The sequence below is a fragment of the Carassius auratus genome, chromosome 5, assembly GCF_003368295.1.
Source record: "Carassius auratus strain Wakin chromosome 5, ASM336829v1, whole genome shotgun sequence".
Taxonomy (NCBI): Eukaryota; Metazoa; Chordata; class Actinopteri; order Cypriniformes; family Cyprinidae; genus Carassius; species Carassius auratus.
The window spans coordinates 27,168,470-27,180,650 of record NC_039247.1 but is presented as its reverse complement, the minus strand read 5'-3'; the positions used below and the strand labels follow the sequence as shown (position 1 = coordinate 27,180,650).

General features: G+C 40.9%; 1 protein-coding gene across 1 annotated transcript; it reads right to left on the bottom strand.

The window, feature by feature from the left end:
* Positions 1–302: 302 nt before the first annotated feature.
* LOC113084341 (PH and SEC7 domain-containing protein 1) lies at positions 303–10,945 on the bottom strand. The gene is made up of 15 exons (XM_026254814.1): positions 10,846–10,945; positions 10,538–10,658; positions 9,387–9,946; positions 9,053–9,131; positions 7,748–8,744; positions 7,582–7,662; positions 7,316–7,487; positions 7,131–7,220; positions 7,002–7,045; positions 6,758–6,930; positions 5,317–5,387; positions 4,987–5,132; positions 4,772–4,916; positions 3,802–3,948; positions 303–3,073 (listed from the first exon to the last, which is right to left on the bottom strand). The coding sequence occupies exons 3-15, from the start codon at positions 9,786–9,788 to the stop codon at positions 2,789–2,791; spliced, it is 2,832 nt and encodes a 943-aa protein (XP_026110599.1). The 5' UTR covers positions 9,789–9,946; positions 10,538–10,658; positions 10,846–10,945; the 3' UTR covers positions 303–2,788.
* Between the last annotated feature and the right edge of the window lie 1,236 nt (positions 10,946–12,181).

The window sequence follows — 12,181 nt, the reverse complement described above, 5'->3', positions numbered from 1 at the left end:
TACAAAAATACTGTAGATTTGGGTTAACTTATATATATATATATATATATATATATATATATATATATATATATATATATATTCTTAGAAATAATAGCTGCATTGATAGTATTGATCTTGCTTTTATTTTGTCTTGCTTTTATCTTGATCTTGCTTTTATTAAGTAGACTGCATAATATGATGTAAGAATATTAAAAACATGCACGAAAACAGAATGCCAAATATTCATTTTATAATACATAAGGCACAGCCGGCAAGTTTAGGGGAAAGTTTTAAATGAAATGACCTGTGTTTCAATAGCAGACAGTAAGATCCTTTATTTTGATATGCAAGTAAATGTTTCTGTGTAATACATGTAACTCTGCAATATGACATTATGGTTTGTTTTGTCTCTCACAACTCACTCTACAGCAGTCATGTTTGTTAGTACTGTTGTTGTACTTCAGATCTATCAATCAGAATTCAGAAGCAGCCAAATGGTTAGAGAGACAAACTAAACTTGTAATACAAAGGTTGCGGATTCGACTCTCGATACTTGTAAGTGGGGGAAGTGAATATACAGTGCTTGCTTTCACCCTCAATATCACGACTGAGGTGTGACCCTTGAGCAAGGTAACAAACCCCCAACTGCTCCCCAGGTGCCGCAGCAATGGCTGTCCATTGCTCAGGGTGTGTGTATATGTGTGCACTTGGTTAAACACAGAGCACTAATTCTGAGCGTGGGACACCATACCTGGTTATTTCACTTCACTTCTGCCATATTTATCTACTTTGTGTCAGAGGCCACTATGCTCCATTTGGCATCAAATGATAAAAACAGCAAAGAGATGTGATTTCACATCAAACAACAACCCTGGAATTTCAAGCACAAATGCCATTTTGCGCTTGTTTGAGAATGACCCAGAATTTTTTGATGCATACATTACAGGACAAATCATAACTGTCCATCTGCAGTCACGTCAATGCATCAGTACATCAAGATGTACGTTATCTGCAAAAACTCACAGGACGCGTCTGCTTCACTTAACAGCATGAAAAATGTAGCCTGTTATTGTCCCTGGCAGCGTGTGTCTTCAGGCTGTTGTGAGTGGCGTTAATGTGGCCCAGCGCTGAGGCCAAACTCCGGTCACTGACCAAGACGACTTGGGCCACTTTACCAGAAACCAACACAAATAAATTCAGCTTTAAAATGACGGAATCATGTGTTCAGGGTCTGTGAGTGAAAGAAATGCTCAGATATGAAAGATCCCAAGAAAAGTTTAACCCAGATATGAATCCTCATCTAAACGGAGAACGTCTGATCAGAACAGATCATTTCTTAACATGACACACAAGACAACAAAGCCATTGTAAAGTGAGAAGATGAACGGATGAATAGACATGATATCTGTGCCTACAGTTTTGACTCACAAAGGTCAAATCTAGTAGTAAAAAGACATGGGTCTTTAAAAAAGTATTTTCTTTTACTTTCCCTCACTTCTCTCCATCTGGGAAGGGAACCAACCTCCAACAAACATCAGGAGATGAACACAGGGGAGTGATGAGGACCGCCGTGAGAGCACTGGAGCAGATGGAGAAAGAGCGAGAAGAACAGCCACCACTGAAACCAGAGTTAACGCTTCACCCGCCGAATCTGAGCGCGAGTGACAGCACAAAGAGGAATTCAGAGGAATGATGTCAGGAATTTTTGTGACAGATCAAGCGAGAACGAGGGCGACGGACGAGACCCACGAGCAGCGGAGTGCTGGTTAGGGCCCTTAATGAAGAAAAGCCTCCACTTGCCTTTTTAATTACTCAACCAGGCCTGACAAGTGGCCACAAAACCCTTCAGCCATACAGACATGCAGGAACAAAAAAACACAGAAGAACTTGAGCTCACTCCAGTAAAAGCGACTGCGTAGACGTCACGCTCCGCGGCTCCAGCACTGAGCTCTGGTCGTGACCTTATGCCAACAGCAGAGCGGGAACGGCTGCTGCTCACCTCGAGCAAACAATTCTGAAGTATTTGGTAACACTCTATGAGGATTGTGCGTTCGTGTTGGTTTGTTAAACATAATTCTGTCCAGCAGCTGCAGGATTTCAAATCACTCAAGTATTAAATTAATTGTCGGACTATATTTAGAGGCGCATTTGTACTTACACTGGTGCTTTATAACGTGGTATAAGAGCAGAAGTCTGGCTTTAAGTGGCGTTCAGTCATTTTCTAACTCACTGACAGTTTGATTGTTTTCCCTCACAATCTGTTTATGTGTCAACAGGCGGCATTATCTGTTATTGGCTTTTCAGATCTTTATCAAGTGACACATCCTGAGCATCCAGAGCCTAAAGGCACAATCCATCACAAACATCCTCAGCATCTGAGTTTAATGACCGCTGTTGTTTAAATGAAAGGATATGAGATATTCACAAACACAAAATCCACAAAAGCCATTCAGCAACAACGCATTCAGAAGAAAATGTGCTTTACTATGGTTCTGCTGACAACACATTAAATCCAGGAACTCTTATTAAGATGTGAGGCAAGAACTAATGACTTGGAGCTTGTCCTTCATTTAAACATCTTGAGCAACATCTCCCTCTTGTGGGCGGTATGAACAGTGTCAATTAATGAAGAAGTTGTGTGCAAAAAAATCAGTATTTAAAAAGAATACATTTGTTGCTATTTTTACTTTGGATGGGACAGACTTAAAAATATATTAAATGATGTAAAATCTTAAAGGATTCAACTGCTTCAAGCATATCTCCACAGTTTGCGTGTAAGAGTTCAGACACTATAGTCCTGATTTTTTCAAAGCTCTTTGTTACTGCGAGGGATTATGATCTTTCGGTAGGTCCGTCTCTCGGAGATGTTGCGTCTGACTTTGACGACAGGGTGAGGAGGTGTTTCTAACTCCAGAGACGGACTGGAGTGAGATCGCTTCATCCCAGCATCAGCCTCATCCTGCTGCTCGTCCATCACACCTCTCCACAATCCCTCATCAAACACATTCAGTTTGTCTCCAACCGAGGAATCAGACTTCTCCAGCTCCTGCCAGGCCTCCAGAACTTTAAGATAGACTTCATAACGAGACTTCTGTGAAAAGCAGCAGACAACAGTCTTCACTCATACCTTCTACAGTGGAAGTAAACTGAGTTACAGCATGGAAAATTAAACATAGTAAGCTTTCATGACACCTGCGGCCTTTTTTTTGATGAAAATGCTATATGTACACCAGATCTGGCACAAACATTGTAGGTAGTGATGCATGGTGCATACAAAAGCTCTATTCACTATTCTCTATCCTGAAATTATCATTAGCGGTGTTTATCATCTGAATTTCATTTCCATATGCATAGTGACATCCAGAAATGTGACACTACTGCTTTTAACAGTAAAAAAAAAAAAAAAAAATCAAATCAAGAGATATTACTGATTGTTAATAACACACCGCTTAAAATGTCCATGATCACTTTCTTGTTTTTGTTAAAAAAATATAGGGAAAGTTCACCCAAAAAAGACAAATCTGACATCATAGACAACAAGACAACAAGACATAGAACAAGACAGAGTAAACACTGACGGAATTGACATTTTTGGGGGGAACTGAACTGTCCAAATAAACAGATAAATTTTTCTCCGATGCTGAATGTTGACTTGTCTTCAGAACAAGAGCTTCTGTTTTTCTCAGCCCATTGGCAATACTTATATCTCATTAATCTTGTGTGTGTGTGTCATTTATACACCAGGCCTCTGGAGTTTGTAAGTGAAATGCATTGTGTATTATACGAAGGTCCAAACCTCTTATGGTGACAAACACACACCTCGTACTGTAAGTACTCCTCTCTCTGTCTGAGCTCCTCCAGCTCTCTGGCTTTGCTCTTTCTGCTGTCCGGCGCATCCTGCTGGAGAGCCGTCAGGTCCTGCTGAAAGCTGTGCAACATGGCTGCATGGGACTGCAGCTGTTTGTCCTGTGAAAACAACAACAGATGCAAATACACCGATCCACACCCTAAACGACGAATAGATGCTTGACATGCTGAACGACTCTCTAATGAAAGTAGGGAAATTAATGAACAGGTAAGCTGGTGTCTAACTACAGACAAACATATTGTCCTTTGGTGTGGATGGATGCTAATATAGTTATGGTCATATAGTCATGGTTTTAGTTATTGGAGTGTATGTGTATTCAGGGATATTGTCCCTGAATGTGACGGTATCAGACTTTCATGCTGCGATTAATTGCAAATGAATTTTCACTATATTGTTGTATTTAGCGCCATCTGCTGTCAGAGAGTGTATGTGCGCTTTCATTCAGCGCCACATGCCTTGCCTTCTCATCCGAGCTCGTTTACACGAGAGTGGGCAGTGTTTTGCATTGTGACCAGTTGAAATCTGAATAATTTGTAATAAATAATTATTCACGGTTTTTTTAAGTTCATTATTGTGATATATCGCATTACTGAATACCTGGCAAATATCTATCCGTGATGGACAAGTTTAAATGTAGTCAGTCATGTCCACCCACAACTGTTGACTAATGGGCTTGTTTACCTTGTTGTAAAGCAGCATATATGCTGGTTAGGTATGTTTTGAAACATAGCTACTGGTTTGAGCTGGTTCAAGATGGTCCTTAGCTGGTTTAAGCTGGTCGTGTGCTGGTCCTAACCAACTAGCTCCTGCTCAGGACCAGCTCATGACAAGTTAACCAGCGGGAATGCTTCACAAACATACTTAACCAACATATGCTGTTTTTTTCAACCGGACCGAGAAGCAGATCAGAAAGACTGTTACCAGCATGAGGTGTGACTGTGTCGCGGGCAGGATGGGCCGACAGAACTTTCTCTGAGAGCCTACAGCAGCGGGAAACGGTGGTGAGGAGTACAGCGCAGACACCAGGTTGATCCGGCCGATCCAAGAGTTCATCTGCTCTGTGGAACTAAAGAACAAGTGACGATCACTCAGACTGAACTGTTAAATTATTTGGGTTTAAGAATAATCAGACTCACGCAGCCTCAAAGAGGAAAACTCTCCAATCGGCTGTCTGCAGGCGAAACACGTGGGGGCGTTTGGTGTAATTCAGAGCTTGCTCCGCCAGAGCGTGATGAACGCTGACCACTTCCTCTGAGCTCTGACAGTCCTTCACATAATCATCCTGGACAGACAAGAGACACGGGTCACCTATGACCATTTTTACTGACATTTTTTATTGATGCTTTGGCAAGGTTATAAATGCAGGCATGGTAAACACGAAGACAGAGCGTGTGTCACCACTCTGGCTGTCCATATGCATATCTTTACATCTTACTAATATCCAGCGTCAGTATCTGGCAACCAACCTTCTGCAGGTAAAGCACCATTCCCTTCAGCATGGCATAAAATGTCTTCCAGCTTCGTTTTCCCCAAGGAGCTGCAAATCAGTTCAGTTGGTTATTAGTTTGTGTCAAATATTCCCTGTTCAGCGCTCTTGGGATCACGATGGACAACTCATTGATTAAACATTTCAAAAATTACATAATAATGACAAATTAAATTGTGAGCTCCAATAGATTTTTTCTGGTTTTATCTGTGGTGTTTAAAAGGGAATTAATTGGTCTTCTCTACTTGTTGAAGAGAGTCTACTTGTCTTTCACACATACTTGTTTGCAGTGCATATGCAGTGTGGATGTTTTTGCCTGTGCCTGTGTTTTCAGGTTAGGCCGCACTGAGTCAACACATGGCTTTTTGACTAGGTTTAAAGCAAGGGAAAGCACATTAGACAAATGAGGCCTCATAACATATGGCACTCATGGAGGTAGAAAATGTTTGTTTATGACCTGCATAAATATATAAATGCAAAAGAAAAGGCACAGAGGTTGTCTGTTTATCAGGATCTATGTAATAGCCTACTACCTTTAACGTATAAAAGTAGGCTATAGGTTATGTTTAAATGTTTTGCCACTTGCTTGAGCAACTTCATATGTAAATCTATAAGTGAAAGTGAAAGTCGTGACATTTGACAAGTATGGTAACCCATACTCGGAATTGCTGCTCTGCATTTAACACACACAGCAGTGAGAAGTGAACACACCGTGAACACACACCCGGAGCAGTGGGAAGCTGTATCCAGTGCCCAGGGAGCAACTGGTGGTTCAGTGCCTTGCTCAAGGGCACTTCAGTCATGGGTATTGAGGGTGTACGAGAGCGCTGTTCATTCACTCCACCACCTACAACTCCTGTCAGCATGAGACTCGAACCTGCGACCTTCAGGTTATAAGTCCAACTCTCTAACCATTAGGCCACAGCTGCCCCCAAATTAAATTAAATTAAAGTGAATTGAATAATACATTGTTACTATTTATTGTGTTTACACATGACTATGTCTATAAAATATTGAATTAATGTTGTGTTTGTGGATCAGTAGCGGATTGCAAATGCATCCTATGCAAAAGCACAATGAGCCTGTGCTGCTTCTGGACCACATGTATTGTACACGCACAGCACACAGACTGCATTTGGACTGTACCCTGTTCACATGTCAGTCTGTTAGCAGCACAGTAAAAACTACTAAAATCGTACTTTAAATTGTCTGCTGTAAGCAGTAATGTTGTTGATATTTAAACTGTTTTTGGAAGGACTATGATATTTTTTTAAATATAAAATGTAAAGTTAATTGCTATTTGTATTTGTTGAATATTGATCTGTTACGCTACTGAAGGGCTGCATACAGAAATGTGAATATAGCCTCCTAAATACTGACTTCTGTTCATCACACTTGTCTTTATACACACTGTGACTCACTGCGTTTGCCATCAATGTCTGCATGGGCTTTGCGCTTTAAAAAGCCTTTCTGGAACACGGTGGCCTTGGTGTCGTGAGGGAGATCCTGGAATGGGTTACTCTTTGAGCGCAGAAGTCCATCCTGGTCCACATCCTGCTCGAGCATCATGGATTTAGCCAGAACTTCATCCTCTCTAGGAACAGAGATAAACATGATAAAACATCAGATCAAAGTCGGATCAGCACTGCAGGTCAGTTTACTCACATGGCCCAATGCAGCGGATCACTCTTGATAGAGCTGTAGAGACTCTGAAAGAGACAGAAGAAACCAAATTACTACTAAGCTTATAATGCAATACGTGAACAACCCGGGATGAAGATTTGGCGCTCACACCTTCAGATAGTCCTTGTTGAAATTCTCGCCTCCATTCATGCCATCCAGATTTGACACAAATTCAGCTGAAGACATGGGCTTCCCAACATTCTAATGACACAAAAGAGTTACTCTCTCAAATGCTGTAGTTGATCAGTTGACATCTTAATCTTTTTCTATGACTGTTAGAGTAACATGAGACTCACTTGTCCATGCAGGTCTGTGTTAAGCAGCATAATGGCACACGTGAGCGTGAGCACAGATCCCACTGAGGAGAAAGTGTCAGGATTACACTGCTGGAAACGACAGGAGAAGTGCTGCAGGACTCTCTCGCGCTCCTGAGTTTCACCGATCAAAACCACCTCCTTCAGAAATGACCTAAGAATCAGGAAGAGCCCCAAAACTCTTTTAAAAGTGACCTCTTGATGCATCTCCTCATAGTGTGCTCAGATGTTGGGAATGAGAAGCTTACCGGAGTGCTTGCTCCAGATTTTGGTTGGTGAAGTCAAAGAACTTGAGGTACTCCTCCCCAACAGCATGACTGAACTTGTTGCTATCAAAAGAAACAGCTAATGGTAAGATTTGCTGGAAATACAAATACTTGCATGACACTTAATCAATGCTATGTAAAGATTTACTCTTTGTCCAGATGTCTGACCACATCTGTACGCCGAAAACCATCCAATCTGTAGAGCTTCACAGCCAACTGTTGAGCCTTAGCCCTGTCCACGACCTCAATGCCACCGTTGATGCAGGGACTAGCAGTTTTTGTGTCTAGAATAGGCAACTCGTCCTGCATCTGGGGCTCTGATGTCATATCCTGTACATGTTGTGCTATGTCTGTCAGCACTGTAGGTTGGTTCATGTCACTGGATGCGTCTGAATGCTCTGATGGCTCCATCTTTGATTGTGGCGTCTGCTCGCAGGGTTTCTCCTCTTCTGAACACTGGATCTGCTCTGAGGATTCGTTCTCTTCAGGACATCTGAACTTCTCGGGCTGCTCTATCAGCTCAGACACTGCTTGCTCTGGCAGCCCATTTTCAGGTTCAGACTTTTGTTCTGAACCAATGGGTTTTTCTACATATTCTTGGACCTGTGCATCGAATTGCTCTGAGTGGTCCTGAATCTCTTCTGCATGTTGAAAAGTGCCATTATTCTGGTTCATCTCTGTCTCTGTAACAGCTGTGCTTATCTTTTCTGGCTCTTGTGTCAGTATTACTGCCTCAAGTTCCACTGAATTGTCCATAATGTCCGACAGCTGCTCTGGTGGTTCTGTTGGGCCTGTAATCATGGCATCCTGTGAATGATCAGACTGGACCTCAGGAGGAATTGACTCTTCCTTTTCCAGACGTTGATCAGGTCCTTGAATTTGATCCTGAATATCGGTTCTTGTGTCTGATGATTCTCCTTTGGCTTCGGCCTCAGTCCACTCTCTTGCTTGCTTTTCACTGCCTGAATCTGTTGTTTCCTCATGGGCAAAAGTAATTTGAGGAAGGACTAACGTGTCAGGTTCCTTCTCTTCATATGACCGTGAGCTGTCTTGATCCAGTTCAATCTCTGATTCTCGTTCATCCATAAAGATCGGAATATCATCAGAAGGTTCAGAATGCTCTTCATTCGCATCTGCTCTGGAATCTGATGGAAAACAGTACTGATTAATATTTTCACGCCATATTGATTTCTGAGAAAACCCTAAAAAAAAACAACACCAAGTCCAAACCTCAAGGAATGTAAAGGCTGATGGGAAACTCATGTGCATGTGGTCACATTTTAAAGGTTATGCAACAAAACTCAAGAGGAAGAAGTGCAATCGACTAAGTCAGCAAACAGTTCACCATTCACAGCTGACGAACATGGTCACATAATTACAACTACACCCCAATATGATTTAAAGCACATCACCCCACAAAAAACGATCCAATAATTTAGACTTAAAATATTACCATTGACATCTGCAGATGACATGGGAGGCTCTTCATGTAAAAGTACCGGCTGTGTTTCTGACTTCTGAGCATCATATGTCTATTGGAGGGGGGAAAAACTTTAGAACACATACATTTCACTCGAACAAATATACATTTGCCAAATTTGAACAAACTTTTTGTTTTGGAATTTGTTTAACTCCCTTTAAAAAACTGTTCTTTTGCATTAACAAAATATAAATGCACATTAAAAAGTGCACACACACGCAGTATTAAGAAAGCAGGTCACTGGTAACTGATACAAGAACATGTCTACCAGAAAAACCACAAGGCCCTTCCGGTTTTACTGACATACCTGAGTAGATGCAAGTGCAATATCAAGTTGTGCCTCGGCTTCGGGTACGAAATCAACAATGGTGTCCTGATTTGTGCTATAACTGAGGTCTGCAGATGGTAGATCCAATGTCCAGTCGAACCTTGGCTCAGCAATGGAGTTTAATTCAGTCTCAGATGATCCGGGAGGCTCTGTGGGCGTTTCTGGGGTATCCCATTGCACAGTAGCATAAGAGAGAGGAGCACAGGGAACAGTGACGGGGTACAAAGACACACCATCATCTGGCACGTCCAGATCCACACAGCTTTTCCTGGGGATGGTCTCGTTCTCAAGGCTAATTTCATTGTCCTGTTTCATCCTCTCTATGTACTGCATGGCCTCCAGGTAAGGCTCAGATTCCTGATAGTCTACAATATCCTCCATAGTATTCGCATTCAGATGGTCATCGTGAACAGTTTAGGAAAAGCTCATGTCAGTCTTTTTACTCCATGATGAGCAGGGCATCCATTTTGAGATCGTCACTCAGAAACACGGTTTCCTCCCACACCGACCAAAATCTTCAAACTTCAATGTCCAAGAGCCTAAGATTTCAGAATACAATCTATATCATGATCATTTAATATAGCATAAAATCAAACATTTTGAGAATCTAAATGTTCACTTTAGTCTAAAGTGCATCGGTAGAGATAAAACCCTTTCCTTAGCCATCACATCTACGCAGCTATGATACCACAAAACCATGACACTTTACAGCCATGTGCATGAGACTGCTGAAACATTAATTTCATTTTAATTGACAATCCGTGGAAGATGTTTGTGTTCAGCATTTACTCAACAAAGGCAATATAAATAAAGACAACATAAACCATCATGTTGACATGAAATTGTACAAAGAGCATCTGTAGAATCAGTTTTTTTTTTTATAATCATACACTTCTTATGATAAAAGTCCAAACAGGATCAGAGTCAGTGTTTGCAGTGCTTCAATAGTCTGTCAAAAGCACACACAAATGAGCAATAAATTATTTACATCTTATTTATAAGGCAACAGAGTCCTCCATAAGCAACGTGCCTGGTTTGCATGTTCACATTCTCCTAACAATCAGCATATGACTAAATCAATGACTTGATTTATAATATATAATGTGATGATGGTAGAGAATGGAGCTCACCTCAGCCGAGTCCTTCAGTGAAGCCACTTTTAAAGACACACAGAGCGGATGTACTCTGCAATGACTTTTGCTCAAGCAGCACTGAGGCACATTTACACTTCCTGACCACAAACAACCTCAACTGACACACACACACACACAGAGAGAGAGAGAGAGAGAGAGAGAGAGAGAGAGAGTTGAGGGTGCATGGTGAGACGAAACTCAGTGAGTTATTTTCTTGCAGTTAAATCACTCTAATCATCACTGTTAGCACAGATAAACACAGTCTAAGACTGACAGATAGACACTGAGATGAAACATGAACTGACCCTCTAACAGTAATAGATTATAGATCAGCACATCACTTCCTGCTGCTCCTCACATCACCTCACACTTCCTGTGCTGTAGAAAACATGAATATGAAAAAGGCGTCTCATATTTCAGACACTTTCACAGTCCAGTGACATAAACTGTTGCATTACAACACACAGTTTAATCTTCATCTGATCTGTGAAGGTCAGAATGTGTTTAAACAATAACAAAACACTATTCATGACATTCATACTTAAGTTCAAAAGTTAAAAGGGACTGAGAATATGCATAAAGCATGATATTAATATGCTTTCAGGACAAAGTAGTTAAATGGACAGTCTATGACATTAAAGAAAACTTAAAGAAATGTTAAATTATTTGAAATGTGTTATTAGGCTACACACAAAGGAGAGAGCAAACAAATAAAAACAAAAAAACAAATAGCCTACATTACACTAGATCACAGAGTCTCTGTCCTTTTTTTCAACTTCATTTTACGTGAATCAGATGAAATCTGTGCTGCCCGAGTTGATGTGGTGGTTGTTTTCAAAAAATCATTCCCAAACAAGTCTAACAGCATTTTTTGCATTTTACAGTTACAGCTTCGAACCAATGACACACACAACTCAATTCAAATTGACAGTCCACTACCCCAAAGTGTCACTCGGCCAGAATCAGGACGATCTAATGTTTAATTACAAAATAAATGCCCTCCAAAAACTCACACATGACCGGTTTTGTCTGATTTTGGATAGCTCTAAAAAGATCCCATTTCATGCCCAATTCAAATTTACATTTAATCATTTAGCAGATGCTTTTATCTGAATTACAAATGAGGACAATAAAACAATCCGACCAACAAGAGAACAACAAGGGTTAGTCAAGTTTTTTTTTTTTTTTTCAAGATATACAAGAAAAGGTAAGTGCTAGTATTAGTTGGTCAAGTACTGGTGAAAAAGAAGAGTTTTTAGATGTTTTTTGAAAATGAGTAAAGACTCAGCCTTTCGAATTGAGATCATTCCACCATCTGGGAACAGTCCAGGAAAAGGTCTGTGAGAGTGATTTTGAACCTCTTTGTGATGGCACCACAAGCCGTCGTTCACTTGGAGAATGCAAGCTTCTGGCAGAGGAGAATGGCAATTTCAGTTCAGATTAATAATCCACTGCCCCAGGGTGTCACTCCGACAGTCTCAGAACAATCTGATATTGCATTACAAAATAAAACTGGCTGAGTGACACACCAGGATAGTGTACTGATAAATCAGAATTGAAACTGGTGTGTGGAAACAGGGAGTTTCCTTTTTAGAGCTATCCAAAATCATGGGCAGAACAGGTAGAATATGAGTTTTGAAT

What these genes read in the sequence shown, in the direction of transcription:
- LOC113084341 (XM_026254814.1), bottom strand. Translation starts at nt 9,788, where the DNA reads ATGGAGGATATTGTAGACTATCAGGAATCTGAGCCTTACCTGGAGGCC. An exon ending in AGACATTGATGGCAAACGCA is followed by an intron (nt 5,388 to 6,757) that starts GTGAGTCACAGT and finishes ACTGATTTGCAG; the next exon opens with CTCCTTGGGGAAAACGAAGC. An exon ending in TGGTGCTTTACCTGCAGAAG is followed by an intron (nt 5,133 to 5,316) that starts GTTGGTTGCCAG and finishes TTGTCTGTCCAG; the next exon opens with GATGATTATGTGAAGGACTG.